The sequence below is a fragment of the Psittacula echo genome (genome assembly GCF_963264785.1).
Source record: "Psittacula echo genome assembly, chromosome: Z".
Taxonomy (NCBI): domain Eukaryota; kingdom Metazoa; phylum Chordata; class Aves; order Psittaciformes; family Psittacidae; genus Psittacula; species Psittacula echo.
The window spans coordinates 19,230,892-19,253,901 of NC_137742.1; the positions used below are offsets into that span (position 1 = coordinate 19,230,892).

At 38.7% G+C, this 23,010-nt stretch overlaps 1 protein-coding gene across 1 annotated transcript in view; it reads left to right on the plus strand.

Annotated features, from left to right (window-relative positions):
• Window positions 1-23,010, plus strand: part of ITGA2 (integrin subunit alpha 2) — a gene marked incomplete at its 5' end in the record, with an annotated part of 65,841 nt that overhangs the window by 22,523 nt on the left and 20,308 nt on the right. Inside the window, 13 exons of the mRNA XM_080637263.1 lie at window positions 4,203-4,312; window positions 5,431-5,522; window positions 9,236-9,350; window positions 9,736-9,863; window positions 10,999-11,147; window positions 12,138-12,288; window positions 12,666-12,831; window positions 14,030-14,103; window positions 15,497-15,635; window positions 17,492-17,637; window positions 18,320-18,463; window positions 20,526-20,729; window positions 21,509-21,645. Coding sequence (XP_080493389.1) covers window positions 4,203-4,312; window positions 5,431-5,522; window positions 9,236-9,350; window positions 9,736-9,863; window positions 10,999-11,147; window positions 12,138-12,288; window positions 12,666-12,831; window positions 14,030-14,103; window positions 15,497-15,635; window positions 17,492-17,637; window positions 18,320-18,463; window positions 20,526-20,729; window positions 21,509-21,645 — 1,755 coding nt within the window. The remainder of the gene's footprint in view (window positions 1-4,202; window positions 4,313-5,430; window positions 5,523-9,235; window positions 9,351-9,735; window positions 9,864-10,998; window positions 11,148-12,137; window positions 12,289-12,665; window positions 12,832-14,029; window positions 14,104-15,496; window positions 15,636-17,491; window positions 17,638-18,319; window positions 18,464-20,525; window positions 20,730-21,508; window positions 21,646-23,010) is intronic.

A 23,010-nucleotide genomic window follows, 5' to 3' on the forward strand; every position in this document is an offset into this window, starting at 1 on the left:
ACCTCTCTTGCCATAGCTCACTGTAGTTTTTGAAGTTTTGAGTATTTTGTTCAAAAGATTGGAAGTTTTAGATGGTGAAAAGTGGTTTAGGGTGTGCAGAGAAGCATGTATGAGAGTGAAGAGTTTTCTGGTTTTCATATCTATTCATCACTTCCTGTAATTGTAGAGGAAAGGGCCAGACAATTTAAGAGGTCCTTTCTACTTCTGTTTTCCTATTTCCTATTAGCCATCTTTGTGTTTAGAAAACACGTGAAAGAGCAAATGCATGAAAAAAAAAATTAAAAAAAAAGGAAACGAGAAAATATAAAACTTGCTCTGACAACAGCTGGGAATTCAGCACTTCACCATGAATTCTGATTTTCTTTTCTGCTACATCACACTTTGCCAGTTACTAGCTTTGTCATGGTGTAATTTCCCAGAAATAATTCCTGTTGCACTTTGATCTGCCACTCCTGCAGGCTGTGTGGTATGGCATTGCTGCTGAACTTTATTTGACTTCATGTAGTTCCATTGCTTTGTGTACAGTGTTGGAGACTTATTAAAGAGCTGAATAGTAAAAACAGTGGCAGTGTTACACACTAATCACTATAGTATTGTTTTAAGACAGTCTACAAGGGCATGTAAGAAAGTTTTGTAAAAATAAATATTTAACTCATGGCTGAAAATGACCTTTAATACACCATACATTATACAGTTTATTTGGAAACAAGCATTTTCAAGTATTTTAATGTTCATTTCTTACATTCTTTCCCGATCCATTCTGTTTCATTCTGCTTTATGTGCATCCTGTTTAATCACAGTGAAAAATACTTTGTAGTTAGCAGGATGCAGCCAGATACTCTTCTGCTTTCCTCACTTCTGATGTTTCAGAAAGATACTCATGCATTTTCCCAGAGCAGTATTGTGTAACTCTCTACTGTAATAGTTTATGTTAATTTTCAAAGGCAAGAAGAATTTGCTGATTTCTAATATAGATTAAGGCTAGTATTAAGCTTAAGTAAGGCTCAGAATATGAAAGAAATAATAATTAAGGTACTTCCTAGGACCTTTGACAGTTAATTAATACCAAATATATAGAGCTAGGCTTTGCAAAACTTGGTTAGTAACTTTTTCTCAGGAGCATATTGATGGCAGGACAGGCTAATAACTGTTCATTTCTGAAAATCACAGTGCCAGTAATAGTTTTAAGTGTTAAATTCTGTGTACAGGGTGGCATTTTTTGGCTTACAGTATAGTTATAGCTTTGAGATTTCTTCATGCTACAAATCTACAAAGAAAGCCAATACAGCAAAGGGGAATACAGTATAACAACTTGTGGTAAAGTATGAGAAGTGCAAGCTAAATGAAAGACAAAATTAAGATTGCTTTGGACACAGTTGGCATAGATTTAGATTTGGGTTTAAGATTAGAAGAGTTTGCCTTGTTTGGCTTACATTTTTCTGTCTGTACCATACAACAGCGACAAGGGTAGTTCTAACAAAAGTAAACTTGTTGTGAATATTGAGTCCTAGAAGTGGATTTGGTATAAAGAGTGATAATTCCTTGTTTTAAAAAGATGTTTAGGTTGGAATTAATGTTAGGTTGGGGGAAACATGAGTTTCAGAGTTCCCATTACTGCTGAACAGCTTAAGGCCCACAGAGTGATCATTAGTATGCATGCTGAAAGGGAGAGAATTGCTTTTTCTAAACGCTGTGGATGGTGTTTGTCTCCAGACAGAGTGGTGCATGGGAGTGGTGCATGGGTATTTCCAAGATCTGTTAAGGTCATTCTTTGAACAGTAGCTGTCCTCAGGCAAGGACTCTGAAATACATTTGCCTTCTGGGAAACTTAGAAAAAACATACAAGTATTTATAAATGTACAGTGCAATGTTCAGCTTGACAGTTAATGAGAAAAAACTGTTCCAGTTTCAGATATTACACATGCAGTGCTGCCATCCTTTTTGAAACTCTTTTGTGTTTCCATGAAAACGATCAGCCCAGTTAGTGTTTTATAACAGTAATTAACTCTATAGTCCCTAAGAAGGGGGAAGACTGTATAGCATGTTTTCCTCCTGACAATCACTACTGACCACATCCAGTCCTCTGTGTCACTGTAGGTGCTTGCTGGTTGCATCACCTGTTGGTATATGACTGATGGAATAGTTTCTCATGAACCCTGGTTACTGGGTCCTCAGCTATGATGGTTCCGGTTTCCACTGTGCAGAAAAAACTGTACACCTCAGAAAGTAGCAAGAATGCGAGAAGCTACCTCACAGCTAGTGTAACATACAGTGCTTTTATATAGAGAGTTATTTATAGGAACATGAATGGCATGTTTAGAGATGCTAGAAGTACACAAAATCCTGTTCCTGCTGCCTGTGTAATCACTGTTTTTCAACAAAGTGATTGAGAAGGCAGTAGATATTTTTAAAATATTCCGATACACATGAAATAGAATCTGAAGTTATTCCAAGCAAGGCTTTAAGTGAAGTAGTGGCCTTGGCAGTCCTGGGGTGGCAGTTGGACATTATAATCTTAAAGGTCTTTTCCAATCCAGCTGGTTCTATGAAGTAAGCTAAAAAATGCAGCTAGCAGTATTTTCTTAGAGAAAGCTAAGAAGGATGCAAACTCTTACTTGTGCCTCTAAAACTATGTGTTTTTATCAAAGCTGTATTATCCAAACTAATTTTAAAGTTGCAGCATTAAAATCAGAGGACTTTTGAAAAGTTTGTATGATATATAGCAATTGCTTTGAAACATAACAATTTGTTCTTTTAATAGTGCAAGGTTCTTGCATTGGAATTATAGAATCACAGAATGGTTTAGGTTGGAATGGACTTTAAAGCTCATCCAGTTCCAACCCCCTTCCATGGGCAGGGACACCTTCCACAAGACCAGGCTGCTCAAAGCCCCATCCAGCCTGACATTGAACACTGCCAGGGATGGGGCAGTCACAGCTTCTCCGAGCAAGCAGTTCCAGCACCTCACCACCTTTACAGAAAAAAATTTCTTTCTAATACCTAATCTAAATCTACCCTCTCCCAGTTTAAAGCCATTCCACCTTGTCCTGTCACCACCTGTCCCTGTAAAAAGTCCCCCTCCAGCTTTCTTGGCTTGTTATCTTGTCGCTACTTAACAAAATTTCAGAGAACAACAATTTTGGTTTTAGCAACCTGTTGACCTACTAAAAAAGATGTTTTCTTGTGATACTCCATATTCTGTGCTGGAATCCCGTTGCTTGTCCTCTTATTGTCCCATAAATGAATTAAGTATAACCGTAGACTACTCTGTATGAAAGGGAAGCCATATTGCTGCTGGAGCAAAAACCCAGTCTCTGCTTTCTAATGAACTGTTTCCGTGTATCTTGACATCATCTTCTTATGATGCTTTTCCTTACCCTTATTTCACTGGACATTAAACTGTAAAATGAACTGGTTTTGCCAGCCCTTTGTGGCCCTATACTGTCTGTTGGTTTTACTCTCTCGTAGACTTATGCTGAAAAATAGGTATTCAAACAGTATTCCCAGCTTTGTGAAGGCTTTCAGGTAAAATTGAAGTGGTCTTGAGGAATAGATATTGGAGGGAAAACCTCATGGCAGACATAGAAAGGAGTCTGAGAAAATGAATCACTTTGTATTGTAGACACAAATTACCATAAATCTTAACTTTCTTGTTCAGGAATAAATACTTCATGCAGCAGACTGTTACCACCTGCAGTGTTTTCTTTCTGACTCAGTGTGGTCAAGGTGTGGTAGTGCTCAAGCTCAGACATAAGCATTTGACTGTTGCTGAGCAGATCCTGCAGGAAATGCTTCTGATCAGCTAAAATAATAAAAGGAAGAAGTTAACCATTAACTGCCAAGACAATAATTTTTTTTGTCTCAATCTCCAATGTATATATTTCAAAATTTGTATGCATCTGTATGTATTAATATCTCTGCTGTATTTCTTCTGACACTGTGACAAACTGTCACAGAAACAACAGTACATGCGTTTGAGGCAGCCTAACCCCAGAGGCTGCTCCACCAAAGTTGTACCTGCTGAATCCACTGTATTTACATCAAGTGAAGCTTCTGAGCAGCTCTGGAGAGGACTCTTGAGTGCTTTAGGTGCTACATCTGGTAAAAGCCTTTTTATCTGTTAGCCTGAAGTGTGCTATGCAGTAGTGCTACTGGACTTTTCCAGTGTTGTTAAAGGCCTAACGAAGTTCCTGTTACTTTAGGTTGTTGGTTGGTTCACCCTGGAGTGGCTATCCGTCTAACAGAACTGGGGATATCTATGCATGTCCTGTTGGTACATCCAAAACCACATGTAAAAAACTGAATTTACAAGGTAAGTTGTAACAAATAATACCTTGCTACAGTTGTTCAGTTTTTCCTTGGTTTTATACCAGGCCTATCTATCTTGTTAAAACTTTTCTTTACTATCTCTCTGTTTGTATGTGTGTGTGAATGCTTCAAGGACTCAGTGCCAGCTGAGGTGAGACCTGTGTGTATGTGCGCCAAAATTGATATGCCAGCTGCTGGAGTGAGGCTGGGCTATGCGTGTCCTGACCTCTGGTCTCAGTGCCAGATACTGCAGCAGCTGGGGTCTTCAACCTCGAGCTATGGGCTAGGAACAATGTGTGTCCCAAAACCAGGTGATGGCAGGAGGACCAGGGCTCTGTGTCATGGAGGGACCCACGCTGGCAGCTGAAGCAGAACCGTGGGTCACAGCCCAAGGGACTAGTGGGGGTGCTGGGGCAGCAAGTGTCTGCATCTTCCCCAAACCTGGCATCTGTGTGTATGTGCACTAGCAAACTGCTCAGCTGGACCAGCCAACTGAGGTTGGTCCAGGTACATGCAGATGCGAGATCCATGCTGGGATGCCCAGGAGGACTTGCCAATGTGGAGTGCATGAGGGCAAGTGTGTGAGTGCACAGGAAGCCTTTTCTGCCTCTGTGTGTTTGCAAACTGAGTATAAAATGGGATTCACTTTTGGATACAGTGAAAATATAGGGCAGCAGTGTGTGCTGAGATGCCTGCTTTATGTTTATTTGTGGTGCGGATCATTTCTGTTGTCCACCACTCCTTCCATGTTTTTGTCTAAAGCTTGATACTGCATCAGAGGAGTCTGGTGTCCTGAGGAATGTAAAAGTAGCTGCTCAGCTGCAGCAACTCAGCTAGTCAAAAATACACAAAAATACCATTTCTTCCTCCCTGTTGCCCTTAGCTCTCTCAAGTGCAGGTCCTCTAAATGGGTATACTGAATTCATGTCTATAGTTAACGATTAGTAAATTTTTGATGAAGATTAGCTTTTGTTCCTTTTGTCTTAGAATCATAGGCAGCCATTTGGAAAAGAAATCTTAGATCCTGAGAAATCAAGATTTTGAAAATGAATTCTAACTTACTAAATTGCTTCTATATCTTATTTACTATGCTGACATTACTTAATCTTTTTTTTCTTTCAGCCCTAATAAACATTCCAAATGTGACGGAGATAAAGGAAGTCATGAACCTTGGGTTGACTCTGATACAGAACTCAAAAACAGGAGGATTTTTGGTATGTATCAAGGACATATTCAATACACACAGAAATTCCTGAGGACAATGAAAGACTAGAATTTTCCACTTTTCTTTTTTTTTTCAATAAGTGCAAGCTGAAAATATTTTATTATGCAGCATAGATTAGTACATATTTTGCATATCTTAAAATATTCCATCCGACTGTCATTACTTGTTCAAAAGTCAGGAAAATTATGGAATCTTCCCATCATTTGTATAAATACCCTGTGGAAGGCCCCATAATTAAAGACTCTGTAATGAGTCAGACAACATACACAAGAATATTTTCACCATGGGCATCTCTAAGACAATCTTGTATAGTTCTGGTTACACTTTCAAGAGACAGCATGGAGTCTGCCTCCCTCCATATGCACTTGCACAGAGGCTGTTACCCTGAGATATTAGCATTTCTAGTTCCACAAATCTGCAATATGTTTTATTTGGTCAGTAAGCTGGAGGATATACACAAAATATGTGTATGTTTTGCAAACCACTCTCCTTGAGGCCTGTAAAACAGATTGCATGACTGAAAGGAGGTTGATGCCTTCTTAATAGGCTTTTTTACAATCTTAACCATAAGCATGAAAACTGTTGCAGTGTAAGTGTATTCCAGTTTGATGCGTCATTGTAGGCATGTGCAGTAATTAAGTGAAACAACAAACTGCAGGCAGAAGAGCTTTGAGATTCACTTTAAGCTTCACATTTTTGTGTTGCATCTTCCTAATAATTGCAAAAAATATTCAAATATTTATTATATTGATTACCACCTAGCTCAGTTCACTGAAGTACTTAAGTCTAATTCCAACCTTTCCATCAGCATTCTTGGAGTTAGTAAAGTTAATCAGAATTTCAAAATACAGCACAGTTTTCTTCTTGATGGTTGTTTTGAAAAGACACTGCTTAAAAAAGTCTTACTCCATCTCTTGGATAATACCTTTGGTTGCTGTCAATGAAACCTTCCCATGCATACCCACATTTAACCAGTAATTGCACTGATTTTAGATCGTATCTCATGCAAGAAAACTTGTATTTTCTAATAACACTTGAACTTCTCTGAGTTAAAAAGAATTTCCTGATCCATACATTATTGATTGAGTTTTCTTAAATTTCATAAAGTAACAAAAAAAATACGTTGAATGGTAAGACCTGAATAGTTAGCCATGTCTTTGGCAACAGGAGCTCTTTTTGACATGGAAAACGGGGTGCTAGACAGGTGCTTATCTGTGACTCAGCCTCAACAAATATCAAAAGCCTCAGGACTTGTCTAATTCTTGCCACAACTAAGAGGAAACCATCTGATTGTCGTTGCAGGCTGCTGTCAGCCACGCCTTCTCTCTGAGACATAGTCTCTGGCAGCTAGCCTCTGTGATGGACTCTGGGTTAGCTCAGGGCTTCCTCCCCCACAGCCTACTGTGTTCCTTCCTTCTGTGGCTGCTTCTCAGCCTCCATCTCAGCTTGCACCCGTCTATGCTGGATCCCTGCACTGCTTGGCTGGAGTGTGACCCAGCCTGGCATGTCTGTGCTATAGCTCGTGAGTCCTGCTGGTTCAGCTGATTTGATGCCATGTGATTGCTTCCCACAGGTATCCTAAGTACAGGGCAGCAATTTCCACATGCTCATTACATTTTTCTGAGGCATGCTTAGTCCTGTTGGAAAGGTGCTTAAGAATTTCACTGTTGGTTAACAACTTCTTTCCAGATTTCTGATCTGTGTTTCTGTCAGTTTGGTTTTGGGGAAGTACTTTGCATTTAGTTGAAAGGAACAGCTCCTATCTCTACATGTAAAATCTCCTTTCTGTATTTAACACCCCACAATTGCTCTTGTTTTTTTCCTTTGATTTGCTAAATAAATACATATTTTTGCTGTATTCCACATGAGTGTTTCTAAGGCACTATATAGTGTATTTTCAATTTCCCTGTCTCAGCTGCAGGTGCTTCTTTTCATATATCTTTAGGCCATACTTGATTTGCATGCTGGCTGAAAGCTCATGGTCACTCTGCAATCAACCAGCGCCTGATCAGTCTGCTGTTCACTTTTCCACTCAATGAGCAACTAGTTTATATCACATTTCTTAACATTAGTCCTTAAGGGCAAGTCTTTGCCCCTTTCTACTATTCCGCTTTCCAACTTTATCGGTTCCTCATATGTGATCTCCCAGTTTTCCTCTGCATTAATGTTGCATAAAATGCAACTAATATTGCATCTTCCCCTGCATTAATGTTGCATTCCCCTGAATAATGTTGCATTAAAGCAACACTAGAACATTTGAACATGTCATTATTTTTTTAAGAACAGCAAAGTTTATTAGAACATTTTAGAACATTTCTAGTTTTTCTTCAAGATTAACATAATAATTTTGAGTTGCCATTAATACAGAAGGAAACTAGAAAATAGGCAAATGAGATTAATCTAAAAAGAACTTTAAATTAAAAAACTTTAAGATTAGTAACACACTTCCAGCTTCACAGTTACCAATATAGATGTTTTATGTTGCCAATGTTACAAGTATAGATATCTTGCACCTCTCACCTCTCTAAATACCTGTCTTTTCCAGTAAAACTAATCATGCCCCATGTAGCAGCTAAAACGAGCGCTTATCTCAAGATCAGATTATGTAGATGTATTTCCTTTCTCTTGTATAGAAAATCTGCCATCTTGTCAAATATGTTAAGGTAGTTTGATGTGGTCCACCACTGGGAAACCAGTATGTGATTTTCCATTTACTTCTGCCTTTAACTGTCTTTTTTCAATATTCTTGAGAAAATGGTAATAGTGCCTTTCACTCTCTCTTCTCTTCCTAAATAGAGATGGTGCATTTTCTGTTCCTAACATGTTTTTTATTCAAAAAGAAAATCCTTTCTGGTCCCTCAAATAACCTCATTACAAAATACTGTCTCAGTGTCTGTCTTTTTATCTAGGTACTTTCTACCTATCTTTCTAATTTCAGAGGTGTGGCTGTCATGCAACCAGCTGGTTGATTGAGCTGAAAACGTTTCTTTTTACAGAGATTATTTTTAGCAAAGAAGCAAGATTATTCTCCCTGAAAGGCAGTGAAATATGTAGCTGAGGGCTAAATAGGACAGTGCTGCACCTATTAAGCTAAATAGAACGTGAGGCTGCACCTTCCCTTGAGATGATGAAAAAGTTTAGGTTGTAACTATTTTCACAAGTGAATTTCCCTTGGGAACAAGGCTTCTCAGACTCATAAATGTGTGTTCGCACTGATCACTAAACTCTTCAGTCTGCTCACACTGTTGGAGGTAATCGGATTTACCGCAAGAAAAGGTCTTGCATCTACGCAGCGTCCTGCATGCTCGTGGCTCTGGTGCCACCACCTGGTTAGTAGAAGAACTTCTCTGCAAATGCGCGAATAACCAACCCAAGATTTGCACTTAGTAGTAGAGCAGGTGGCTTAAAGCAGCGCAGGTTGCCTGCAGACCAAGTCACACTCCCTAGTTGTTACAGTTGTGCATAGTCTGGAGGGGTCAGCTTGCTGAAGGAGGCACTAAGATGATCATGAATAGAAAATCCATTCAGTGAGAAAGCCTGTGAGAGGTGTTACACTGTGATTGCGAGGGATTTTGCTTGATTACCCAAGAGGGCTCCTCTGATCCTATATGCCTGTAGTTCTGCTTATTGTGCTTTTGTGTATGGATAAAATAAGACAAATATTTGTCATTTTTATAGTTTCTTTTTGTTGTTACTTTTAAGACTTGTGGTCCTTTGTGGGCACAGCAGTGTGGAAGCCAATACTATGCAACAGGAGTCTGTTCTGAAATCAATCCAAGTTTCCAGCTCCTACGAAGCTTTACTCCTGCTATTCAAAGTAAGACAACATGTGCAAAACAGATTCTATTAAGAAAGCATATCATACGAGATCAAGATATGTTCTGTCGGGGACTACTAATTAGAAAATTTTTTATTTTTTTTTTTAAATATATATGCAAGTAGCAAAGTCCTGTGATTCACACGTAAGGAATCACAAATCATGACCCAATGCCGCTATAAATATGGACTCACTCCTCTGAATTAAGAGGCACAGCACCAGGGCAAGCTCAAAATCTGCATATGCTTCTTTTGAGTCCTCATTCTGGCAAAAGCTTCCTGATCTGAAGTGGTGTCTGTGTGAGCCCTAAATGTGCACCTTTGAATTTACCCAAAGAATTGTATTGAGACTGAAAGGTTATTTAATGTCCACTTTTATTTTTTAGAGTGTTCCTCCCTTATAGACATTGTGGTGGTTTGTGACGAGTCAAACAGCATTTATCCCTGGGATGCAGTGCGGGCATTTTTGAAAAAGTTTGTACAAGGCTTAGACATAGGCCTTAACAAAACCCAGGTAAGTCACAGGCCTCTTAGAGAGAGACTGAAAAACAAAGACAATGGGTTTTGCTAGCAAATGTAAAGGAAACCAAATGTACTACAGTACTCCCCCAAAGCCACAGGTTATGCTGTTGTCCTGTACCTTTCAGTATTGTCTTTTATTTCACAGCTAACCTGTTTCAAAAGGGATTAGTAGCTTGATTCAAACATAAACCAACTTAAATAAAAGTCTAGGTTATAGCTAGGGGAATCAGATCTCTTTCATGCCTTCTGTGTAAAAGTAATTAAAATACAGTCTGTGGGCATGTGGTAAAAGTAGAATAGATTTTTTACGGGTTTTTCATGTGGGTCTTACTTTCAACTGCTACATCTTTAAAATAGTTTTTCCTGCTTGGTTACTCTCTGATCTTTGTGTTCTTTTTTCCTTTTAATTTGATGATGGTAAGGAAAATTTTACCGCTTGCTTTTTTTTTTTTTTAAAAAAAAAACCCATTTTCTGTCTTTGCAGTTGTCCATTTTCCATAAACAGTTCTGGGAACAAAGACTGGGGCACTGGAAATCTCTCTCCCAAAGGCTGCCTTCTTCCTTGGGCTAGTTTGGAAGTGAGGTGCTTAAAAGCTAGGCTTCCTGCTCAGTCCCTTCTGAACCTCACCTTTAGCATCGTCTCTTTTTTTTCTTTCATATTAAATGTACTTAGCTTCTGTCTTCAGCTTCACCTCTATTAAAAATAAATAAGGTTTGCAGTGCTGTCAAGTAACTAACCTTTAGGATTTTCTTATTAGAGATCAGATTGAGGTGCTGTCAGCTTGTAGAATTTTTGCTGTTTTCTCATTTTTCCCAGAGCCCTTCATACTGTCACTATCCATCAGCTCTTCCAGAAGTAACCAAGCAAATATTTAATGCCTACTATTTCAGATTGTTTGCAATAACATAATGCAGTCCATAATAAATGACATAAGGTGCAAGAGCATTATAGCTTTCTTTGCTTTCCAAACCTGTTAATATTAATTGGTTTTATATGTTGGAAGAAAATTATAACCCCATCCCATGTGCTCTGCAGATCTTTTACTCCAACATGATAAATAAGTAAGTGTCATGATTATATGTAAATGTCATGCATGATGATCTAACATAATTTCTTTATTGCATAGGTGGGTTTAATTCAGTATGCTAATAATCCCCGTGTAGTGTTCAACTTGAGTACGTATGAAACAAAGGATCAGGTTGTTAAAGCAATGGCGAGAACATATCAGAAGGGAGGAGATCTCACTAATACTTTCAAAGCCATTGACTATGCAAGGTAAAACACACTGATTACTGTGCAACTGTTGTAATTTATCTTACAAGACAATGAGCACATCCTGAATTTCATTCCCACTGGGACTGCATATGCTTGGAGCCTCTGAGGAGGTTCTCAGTACCAGGCAGAATCATTCAGGTACATTTAGAGTGCCCTATGCAGAACAGTAGAAGGATACGTAAACTAAATTTGCTCAAAACTATTGGGATAAACCCTACAGCAAAGTAGTTCTGGTACTCAACAGAATTGTTTAAGCTGTCACGGATGTCTAAATATGATAGTTCATTGAACACTGTGGACTTTTAGCTTTTAGGAAAGATACAAAACCATTGAAAGAAATAAAAACTTTATCCAGGGATTCAGTGGGACCAGTAACATTGGTGTTCTGTTGTCAGTTTGTTATTGCAGCACCAGCAGCTTGCAAAATGCGCTGTGACAGAATATATATACAAGCCAGGTCTGTTTCTCAGTAGGAAGATGCTATTTTGCAGGACAGAACTCCAGGCCAAAATACATAATGAATCAAATGGCCTTGAAAAATTTGTTTAGGAACATACTCAGTCTTCAGTGGAGTTGATATTTGCAGTAGTATTGAGGAACCTTTTATTAATACTCTTCTTATATTTGAACTTGGTGGACCCAATTCCTGGCTACTCTGATGTTATAAAACATTAATAGCTCTGACAAAAAAACCCTCCCTTTTTATTTAGAAGCACTTGTACAGAAAAAATATTGCTTTCCCTGGCATGTACATTTCTATCAGAAATAATGCCCAGTCCTAGTTGGATTTTTCTCTACTTCCTTGATTACATTTCTGATGGCTCTTTAGGCTGTGCTTTGAGAAGAAGCTGTCAGGAGCATAACTGAAATTGTTATTGCAGATTGTTAATTTACGAATTAAAAAGTCAGTGATGGACATATTCATTACGGTATATATACTGAATTCTATCCATTATAAATTGATGTGATAAATCCAATATTTTATAACAGACAGCATGCCTTCTCACCTGAATCAGGAGGACGTCCAACAGCCACAAAAGTAATGGTTGTTGTGACCGATGGTGAATCACATGATGGCTCCAACTTGGAAACAGTGATAGGTAAATGCAATGAAGACAACATAACCAGATTTGGCATTGCTGTAAGTAATACTCTAACTATATATATTATTGCAGTTTTTGAAAGATCATCTTGTTGTATATGTATGAAAGTTGCATATAATGCATGCATTATTGCACTGGTGAGACTGAAACTAAGGTAACATCAATTTCCATGAACTAGCAAAATATTGGTTGTCTTCAACTGATGAAAAAGTAAAAAAAAATTACTTGAGCAACTTCACTGGTTTTCTCCTTTGCCTTGGTTTATGTATTTTTTCCTGTCTGAATGGTCCCTTGTATAGGAATACAGTCTGATAAACAATTCAGTAATATGAATGGAGGTAATCGAATTGAATTGAATGGAGTTAACACCATGATTTCCTTCACTCTTCTTTCTGTGTTTCTTTTTTTACCCAAGGTTTTGGGATACTTAATCAGGCATGAGCTTGATACTAAAAACTTAATTAAAGAAATCAAAGGAATTGCTAGTTATCCAACAGACAAGTATTTCTTTAATGTGTCATCAGAGGCTGCACTACTGGAAGAAGCAGGAACACTTGGAGAGCGCATTTTTAGTATAGAAGGTAAATACTTCTTAATATCTCTGAAAAATTAGATCAGATTTTCCCAACTGATGAGTAAAGATTTTACTTAGCTTCACCTTAGTGTAGTACTGTGAAAGCAAGGGACAGCTGGAACTGTAGGCTGATCCCTGCTCCCCAGGAGGGCTCTGGTTTTCACAGGTGTTCCCCCAGCTATCCCACCCCTAATAAGCTTGAGCTTCAAGTTAGTTTCTGCAGTTTGTGGAAAATACTCTGCAGTTGCTGAAAACTTCAGTCAAGTCATGGGCTTCAGGGATCCACTCGAGGCTTGTCCATATGGGTCCAAATGTAGTCAGAGCTATTACCACTGGAGGAGTAAAGGTAACTTTATGCCTGTCAAATTGACCTGTGTGAATTAAAGCAAGTGTAAATTTAAAACACAAATCAGAAGACTAGGTGTACTGTTTGGAGGAAGGTGCTATAGAAGTGACTCAGAGACACTTTGTCACCCCTAAACTCAAGTTCTTTAATGTCAAATTTAGCCTTTCATTGAGAGGCTTGTGACCTGCTTTCAGTCTTCCCTAAGGAGCTTTTCCTGGCTGTGACCTTCCTGTGCTCAGGATAAAATCTTCACTTCTTTCACTTCTGTCCTTTACCAGGCTCATGATGCAAATCAAGTCAAAGGGATTGGTTAAGCTCCTCCTCTTGAGTTTTGCTGAGTACTTCCATTGAATTCCCTTTACTTGAGGCTCATCTATCTGGTTTAGGAAATATTCCCGGATATCACAGTATTTTTCAAGACAATTACAACAGGTTTTTATAAGTTCTATATGACAATAATAATTCATACTCTGTTTGAAAGTCATGAATATACCAGTTATTAAAGCTGCTAATTTCAGTGTATTATCAGTGCTTCCTAGGAAACAGAGAGGTTCTCTACAGTGACAAGACTGTCCAAGCAGATTCAAGGCATCTTCATCATGGTCTTCCGCCTTTTTTGGGAGGGACTCATAGCATTGTGGTTCTATCTTATCCATTTGCCATTAAATCCTCCGACTGTTCTACAGTTTATCAGCTCTCACATTTCCGTTGTTTGTAAGCATTGGAAATATTTTATCAAAATTGGTGGATTTGGAAAAAAATAATGTACAGCACTATGTAGCTATACTCAGAGGCAGCAAGATTGGTTCTCTTGTCTGGTTCCATAGGGTTAATGATGCATGAATATCTGTTTTACCAGGTACAGATCAAGGTGATACATTCCAAATGGAAATGTCACAGGTGGGCTTCAGTGCATATTACTCACAAAAACAGGTATGTGATTTTAATTATTTAATGATAAAATGTGATGTAATTATCTAGACATGAATGTTTAGAAGTGCAACAAAATAAGACACAAAACCCACATTGACCAATTTTTTTTACAAGCAGAGGAATGTCAAATTATGGTCTTTTTTTTTTTTTTCTTTTACTTGAATACCACAAAAATTACTTCTAGTAGCTTGTGTATATCTCTAAAATAAAAAAAAATACTTTAACATGTCAACTTGAGTAAGTTTCTTTTATGTAATGATTTTGAGAAGTGTTAATCCAATGATTTCAGTGATTTCTGAGTTCATGTAGTATCAAAAATTCAATTTCCCCAAGTTAATATTTCGCAGTTGAGTAACTCATAGAAATTGAAACCATATTTTAAAGCTGGTATATTTCTAGGCAGTCACCAAGATATAGATAAATCAAGTCTGAAAAGAATTTGCCTAATATTTATAAAGTTAATAATAGTTTTTAAAAGAATATTTTACTTAGAATAGTAAAGCAGATATATTTTTCATGCTAATAAATTTTAAGATTATCTTCACCAAATAGGTCTTCTTGGTAAAATTCTAGTGTGGTTCAAGCAGCTTTCAACTGCAAATACAGGGAGGTTGTTTCTTTCTTTTGTCTCTGTATTTGCACAAATTGAAGTTTTAATTTACCAAGCATTTGATGCTAGGAAATGGCAAAAATTAAGGCAGATTTGGGAGTTTCTTCAGAAAAATTATATGTCCTATTTTCATTGCAGCTTGCTATAGCGACCTCTCAGTTCAGTGAAGAATTTTAATAATGTGAATAATCTAAATTATGTTTCTTTTCCATGTACAAGTCTAAGTGTTTCTCTATTAAGTATTCTGAATAAGAAGCCATAGTAATTTGAATTTTATCTTTAACCATTCTCTCAAGGACATCTCCTTACTTAAGGAATTAAATTTTGTATCTTTTTCCATCAGCTTTTGTGTCCTGTCATTGACACTTTTGTTGGCAAAAAGGGGGGTTTGCTTTTTCTTACAGTTTTGGTTTTGTGATCCTCAGTCTCCTGAGGATCATGAGTGCATAAAAGCATAGGTTTAGCAAGATCAGCATCAAGGTGGACATGCTTAGGAAATTATCAGTGTTTAAATAAACCCATTTCATCTTGAGTTGCAGTGACATGGGAGCTAAAGCAGTCACTTACCTTCTTGCAGTAGAGGGGTGATAATCCCTCTTAACAGGGCAGTAAACTCATGCATGTAAGTTGTAACAATAAGCAGCTCCAGTAACCTTCTTGTATTAGATGGTAAATCACTGCCTTAAACACGGCTATGTACGAAATTATGCATAATGACTTCAGCTTTGCTAAAACTTTTTCTAAAATAGGTATCTCTAAAATGTTGATTTTTATTTTTTAAAGGATGTTCTGCTGCTGGGTGCTGTTGGGGCCTATGACTGGAGTGGAACAGTAGTACAGGAGTCTTCAGAGATAGTCACCACCTTTCCAAGCCATGTGTTTGAGAAGATCCTACAGGACAGAAATCATAGTTCTTACCTAGGTAAGGAGCTGAAATACAAATCTGGACACGTATCAAACCTTCATTAAGATTCTGAATAACTTAGAAAATTCTGCTCTAGCCAGATTCCTGTTAAGAACTGATTTGAGAATTGACTGAACTGAATTGACTTGCTGTTGTTTCATCTGTTCTCACTCTTTTCTTGGCCTTATCCAATTCAGTTTATAGTTTCAGGAGTATTGCTGTAGATTAACAGAGGTCTCACTTATAAGGCCCATATATTTTCTGACGTGTTTTTGTGACCCAATAAGGACAGTCAGTTTGTCTTCTCAGATCATTGAAATGTTTTCTGCAAACCTACAATATGCCTGCTCTGATGATTCATCCCTGAATAATGCTGCTACATTACGCACATATGACTAACTTATCCCTCAAGTTATTTAATGAGATGCTATTCTTGCAAATAACATGCTGTTTTCCCTATGGCTTAGCATTACTTGCATCCAGCATAAAGAATAAATCTAAATGTAACCTAATGAGCAGTTGCTCTTCTGCCTGTCTGATCTCTTCAGAATTTCTATTCCTCCCTTTTTCTGGAATAATTTTTAAAAGATGAGGTCATTTCCTTTCATCACATCTCCACAAGGAACTTTAGAATACTGGTCTTAATCTTTTTGGAGCAAACAATGCTGTTGTCTTTTCTATCTCTTAATTTTCTTTCCATTTCCTTCTATCCCCCACCAAGAGCTCTCCATAGTAGGTCTCTCTCATGAGCCTGCGGAAGCCCATTCTAAATCATAGAATCATAGAATGATTTGGGCTGGAAGGGATCTTAAGAGATCATCTAGTTGCAACCCCTGTGCCATGAGCAGGGACAGCTTCCACTAGGGGAGCTAGCATATCACAGCTTGCTAGGTTAGACCCTGTTCTGCACTGAACCCTCTCACTTGAAATGGCTGTATGCTGTCTTAATTAGGAGCATGTGGCCTTATCTTTCAGAATAAAATCTTGGCCTGTTATTGCTTGTTGAACTTCAAGTCTCCAGTGGTGTTCTCTCACTAGAAAACAGTGTCTGAACACACACCTGAATTAGACTGGTATATATAATGATGAAAACATAATCCTTTTAGACTGTGCTTCTCACATTGTCTAGTAGCTTACTAAAGACCTGCGCATTCTGCCCAATTACTGGGATTTTGTTATTCAGTTTAACTATAGTCTTCATAAAGGATGACTTTGTTTTCTTCTGTTAAAATAAATTTGCTGTAATTAAACCACAGAAATGTAAAATATGTACTAATACTAGATTTATAGTGCTAATACATGTTTAAAATATTTGCAGGTATTAGAAGTTTCCTGAAAGCAAATAATGTTAGAATAATGGGAATGAGGATTAAAATGTTCAAAGAAGTTCAATCAAACTAAGCCCTTCAGCTGACAAGTACTAATATAGCCTGTTCTATTCAGCCAAAGCACTAGGCTGTGGTTTGGTGAACTGTGGGAAAATGCACTGCAAGCTTTGCAGAAGCTAGGAGTTCCTCCCTACTTTGAAGGCTGGCCCAAATGTTCATCTCATGTTTCTCCTTTTTTCTTCATTCTTTGCACTCTTTTTCCTACCTCCTTCACAAGCATGACATTTTTGTGGTCTATGTAGGCTAAACTATTGTCCATGCTATTCTGCAAACCTGTTTCAACTTGATCTGTGTGTCATTGTTCTCTTCAGAAGACTACTGCAAACTTTACGCATATGTGACAGCTTCACTTCTTGTCTGGAAGCATCAGTCTCTCTCTGACTTAACATACCAGACTGACTCATCCTCTGCACCTTTATGTATAATCAACTGACAACTTGTAGCTAATGGTCTCCCACCATGTTAAATGTTGGCTTCTTTCCCTAGGTTATTCTGTTGCTGTTCTCTCAACTCAGAGCTCTGCCTATTTTGTTGCTGGTGCACCAAGATCCAACTACACTGGCAGAATAGTGATTTATGATGTTGACAGTGATGGTAATATCGTAATTGTGCAGTCCCAGAGAGGCGAGCAGGCAAGTATATTTTGGTCATGAATGAGGATTTTGCCAGGCATCTGTTTTTATTGACACAGCAGTAAATTTTAGTTCCTTTCTTGCAATGCATTTAGAATCCACTTGAACTTTTCTCTGCCTCTAGACTATTTCAATGAAGTTAACTGTAATTCTCAAACAGTATTTTAGGAAGTCATCCAATTAGTGGTAACAGATAATGTACAAAGCTACTTAATGTCTTATTTGTCAACACTTCTGATTGGGAGAGGCTCAGTGAGCTCCACTTGGCCCAAGAAGTTGTGAAATAGATGACATCAAAAGAGAGATTTAGAAACTCATTCTCTTTTTCTCCATCTGGAAAATAGCAGTAATTTTATATTATTTTGGTTTTGTCTGTTTGTAAGACAACCAGAAATCAGGTAGTTTCCTGTGCACAGTTTAATATAAAAAAAACATACTTCCCATAGCTTGTTCTCTGTTTGCATTCTTATTGCCAAGTAGTAAAGCCATAGCAGCCGCTACTGGGCCGAAACAGTGGACACATTCTAAGGATATGGTTCTTCAGACACTGAAGTATGTTATATAGTAATTTCATTCCAATGGGCAGTTTCATTCATTAGTATTGGGCTATTTCTGAGTGTAAATTTTCTGAGTCAGGTGTTAAAACATTATGCTTTTCAAAATCTCTTACTACTGATTTCAGATTGGATCCTACTTTGGCAGTGTGGTGTGTTCAGTGGACGTTAACAGGGATTCTGTGACAGATGTGCTGCTTGTGGGTGCACCAATGTTTATGAATGACCTGAAGAAAGAGGAAGGGAGAGTATACATGTTTTCCATCACAAAGGTAAGAATGGCACTGTAGCAAAGCTGGCATAAGCATCTTGCTTCTCCATCCATAAGTGCTGATATTTTCATTTGCAGCTGGAGGGATTTACTGCTTTTCCCTGGACTACAGTTTTATCAAGGAAAAAGCAGTCCAAATTGCAACAGTACTTAGTGGCAATATCTATTCTGTTAAACCAGAGCATGAGCGGAAGAGTGATCTACACCACAGTTACATGTTGCAGAAGACTGGCTCAAGCTGGCATTGCTTCGAACTAGCTTCTTTCAAAGCAGACTGGCCACCTGCATGCTAAAAAGCCTCTTCAGGGCCTAAGTCTATTTAGTGTATCTTTTTCAAAGCATTAGAAATACTGTGAGTGGTAGTTTTGTAACAAGAAAGCAGCATGTGCTTTTCCCAGGCTGTGGCACAAGGGCAGGGGTAAATTGTGCCAAGCCTGCCTGGTTAGAGGACTGTGGATGGAGCCCTTCCAGTGAGATCTTGCCTATTCTGCTTTCAGGAGCAGCTGCAGACTTTCCCCAGAACTGCTTGTGCACATAATCTGGGAACAAACCAGCTGGCACAGGCCAAAATGGAGTCAATAAGCAAGTTAGTAGCTAAGCACTAGTAGTGACCAGGGGGCTGCTGTTCTAGGTAGCTTCCTGGTCCTGATTTTAGGTGCTGTGCTAGGCACTGTACACAAACACAAGCTTGACCATTTCTCTGAAAAACTTAGCTCAAGCTTTCTGCTAATTAATCATTTTCCATTTGACTTTGGCAAATCTGTTTAACACCTAACAGTATTCCCCAAACAGTTCTAATAAATGCTCTTTTGCCAGCTTCTGTATTGTTTGTAGACTTTCACACTGGATGGTTGCTATTACTCATGTTGTCTCCTTTGTTCAGTGTTATTCGTCTGATGCTTGACTGACTGTATTTTTTATTCAGACCTGTAGTAATTGTTTTCAGAGTATCTGCACTAATAGTCCTAAAGCCTCTGATACTTTTAAACAGTCTTTCAAGCAATCACTGGACATCTGGATATAAAAGTAAATTAATACCCGTCATCCATCAGAGAAAACGGAACACAGTCTTTTTAACTAGGTAGATCATAATCAAATAGATAGAGAAGGACCATCCTCTTCAGCAGCATCTCACAGTCAGAGCCACAGAAAACTGTATACGATAGATGGAGGTGCTTGGAAGTGGCACTGCTGGCAGTTGATGTTGGTCTTTGACTGTGGAATTAAGACACAAAATAGGGGATAAAGATGAAAGGATTTTTTTCCATGTTTTGAAACTGAATAAATGGGAAGACTATCCTTACAACTTTCAGTCTTTGTCAAACATAAGGTTTAAGATTATTTAAAAGTATAATGAAAAAAATATTTTTTTATTATTTTTAAGGAACCTGGTTTTGTGCAACTTGTCTGTATTGCGCAAATAATAATTTTCTGGTCATTTTTTGAAATAACTTGGCCTGTAGTTCTAAAATTTTAAGCACAGTATGATAACTGAGGTTAAAGATGAGAATGATACTTGCCAGAGAGCTGAATTTAAGCTAGTGTAAATGTGATTATTTAACTATAAAGATCTCCAATCTTTCTTTCTTCATTTTTACTGGAGAGGTCAGGAGTTTAGCATTTGGACACATGTTTTTTGCATTAGTTTAGTTAGGAAATTCCATTTCTGTTTCAAAGAATTATGTCCAGTTACATAATTTCTATTCCCTCTGCATAAAAACTGGTAATCCAAAACTGGAAACTGTATTTTTCAATGTATTGTGAAACTTTCAGAACAGTCAGATGAGGACAGTGAGAGCATTTAAGCTTCATGCATATGGTTATATTTGCTGTTAGTGCTTTGCAGATCATGCTTTGATTTTGCTGTGTAATGCTTGCCAAGATTCTGGGATATAATGCAAACTGAATGGACAATACAATGGGGAAGGAATTCAGGGTTGAGCAGTCCAGGGGGAATGTACTGGAAGATAGGAACAAGAAACAATGCACATAGATACTACTCCTTTGTCTAATCTGGTGCAATGATAGTGATTTTGCTGTTCCTTGTTTTTCCTTTTTTAAAGGGAGTTTTGGATCAACAAGAACTCTTGGAAGGTCCACAGGGGTCAGAAAATGCTCGCTTTGGATCAGCAATCACAACACTTGCAGATATTGATTTGGATGGCTTTAACGATATTGTAATAGGTGCACCACTGGAAAACCAAAACTCTGGAGCAATTTACATTTACAATGGATTTCAAAAGACTATACGTACCAAATATTCTCAGGTAAATAACTTTGTTGCATAATGCTGTACTCAGTGCCTTTAGATCTCCTAGAGGCAAACAGGATTCTGTTAGTTGGCTATTGCTTCCTCCTCTTAAAGGACTAGTGTTATTTTCATGGTTTATTTCAAGTTTCGTGCCTCAGCCCATTCTGGTTGATGTTGTGGTGCTTATAACTGAAGCATATAGAGGAAAAGGACTTGCAAGATGCTCCATCTGAGCCTCTTACCACTTTTGGTGCCTGTGTATGAAGTAACCTGATTTCTGATGCAGTTTTGGACATCCATTATTCAGATTTTTAGAGCTGATTTACAGCGATGAAGATTAAATAAATCCCAGCTCTGTAAATTATAAATATGTAGTATTAAATGAAAATACTTTCAAGAGTCTTTGCATATCCTATATGCTAATATAATGGCAATTTTAATGTCACTTTCCATGCAGACTTTCTAGTTGCAGAAAGCATTTGTTAGAAGTTCTGTTAAGCTTCCTATTCCTTGAGTTGCTCAATGTAAGATGAAAAAGTTTCCAATAAGTACTAGCTGGCATACAGCAGTCAGTTAGTTGATCTACTCCCAAGACAGAAAAATCCAGTCCATTGTCTGCTCCAACAAGGGAGGAAAAAGTGCTTAAAAGCATTGGAGAAAACATCCACAAAAGCACTTCGTTTAAACAATACATTGTATATACAGGGAGTATGAGTGAAAATCTGTTGCTTAGGCTACTATCTACAGACTTAAGAATGCTTGTGGCAAACTCAGTAACCAAGCTTTCTTTCCTAGAAAATTTTAGGATCGGATTCTGCTTTTGGACAACGGCTCCAATTCTTCGGAAGATCAGTAGATGGCCATAGAGACTTAGATGACAATGACATTACTGACTTATCAGTTGGTGCTGATGGAAATGTGATTCTGCTATGGTTGGTAAACTTTTTTAGAAAGGAAGTGCTTAATGATTCAGATGCAAGTTGAGCATTTGGTTAATTAAACAGCAAAACAAACAAACAAAAAGCTCTTTTATTCTATGTGTTCAGAGCTAACACACTTACTGCCTCACCAGTGCTGTCATAGCTAGCTGAAAACCACCATTAGACTAAACCTCTTTTAAGCTTGTATCATCAAACCATTGAAAGCCAACGCAGCATGTGGAAGCAGAGCTAGGGCATTCAGGGAAAGCTAGATGGTAGAGATTGCCAGGAGTGTCCTGGGCCCAGATGAGGAGGAGACACCCCTACCTGCTGCTGCTGCTGCTGTGCAGACACATGGTCCATAGCAAAGGGGCAGCAGCAGGGAATGGGGCTTGCTTCAGAGTTATCTGTGGATTATTTCTGGGTAAGGAACTGGCTGTATGGTCCCACTCAGAGTTGTGGTCAATGGCTCAGTGTTCAGATGGAGACAAGAAATGAGTGGTGTCTCTCAGGAGTCAGTGTTGGGACTGATCCTGTTCAACATTTTTGTCAGCAACATGGACAGTGGGATTGATGTCTCCTCGGCAAGTCTGTTGACAGCCTTAAGATGTGTGGTGCGGTTGACACACTGCAAGAGATGCCATCCAGAGGGACCTTGACAGGCTCAAGATGTGGGCCAGTGCCAACCTTCAGTAAGGCCAAGTGCAAGGTCCTGCACAAATAGAGGCTGGTCAGAGAATGGATTGAGAGCAGCCCTAAGAAGAAGGACTTGGTGTTTTTTGATGAAAAGCTGAACATGAGCCAGCAGTGTGAGCTCAGAGCCCAGAAAGCCAGCCATATGCTCGGCTGTATCAAAAGGAATATGCGCAGCAGGTTGAAGGAGGTGATCCTGCCTCTGTGGTCTGCTCTCATGAGATCTCACCTGCAGTCCTGCATCCAGCTGTGGAGCCTCCAACACAAGGGGAACCTTGTGGCCCAGGGCCAACGTGGACCTGTTGGAGTGAGTCCAGAGGAGGGCCACAAAGATGACCAGAGAAGGCTGTAGCACCTCTCCTAGTAAGACCAGCTGAAGGAGTTGGGCTTGTTCAGGCTGAAGAAGAGGAGGCTTCAGAGAGACCTTACAACAGTCTCCCAGTACATAAAGGGCCTACAAGAAATCTGGAGAGGGAACTTTTTACAAGGGCATGTGGTGCCAGGGAAAGGGTAGATTTAGACTGGGTATTAGGAAGTTCTTCCTGTGAGGGTGGTGCAGCACTGGCAGAGGTTGCCTAGAGAAGCTGTGGCTGCCCCATCCCTAGCAGTGTTCAAGGACAGGTTGGACGGGGCTTGGAGCAACCTGGTCTAGTGGAAGGTATCCCTGCCCATGGCAGGGGGTTG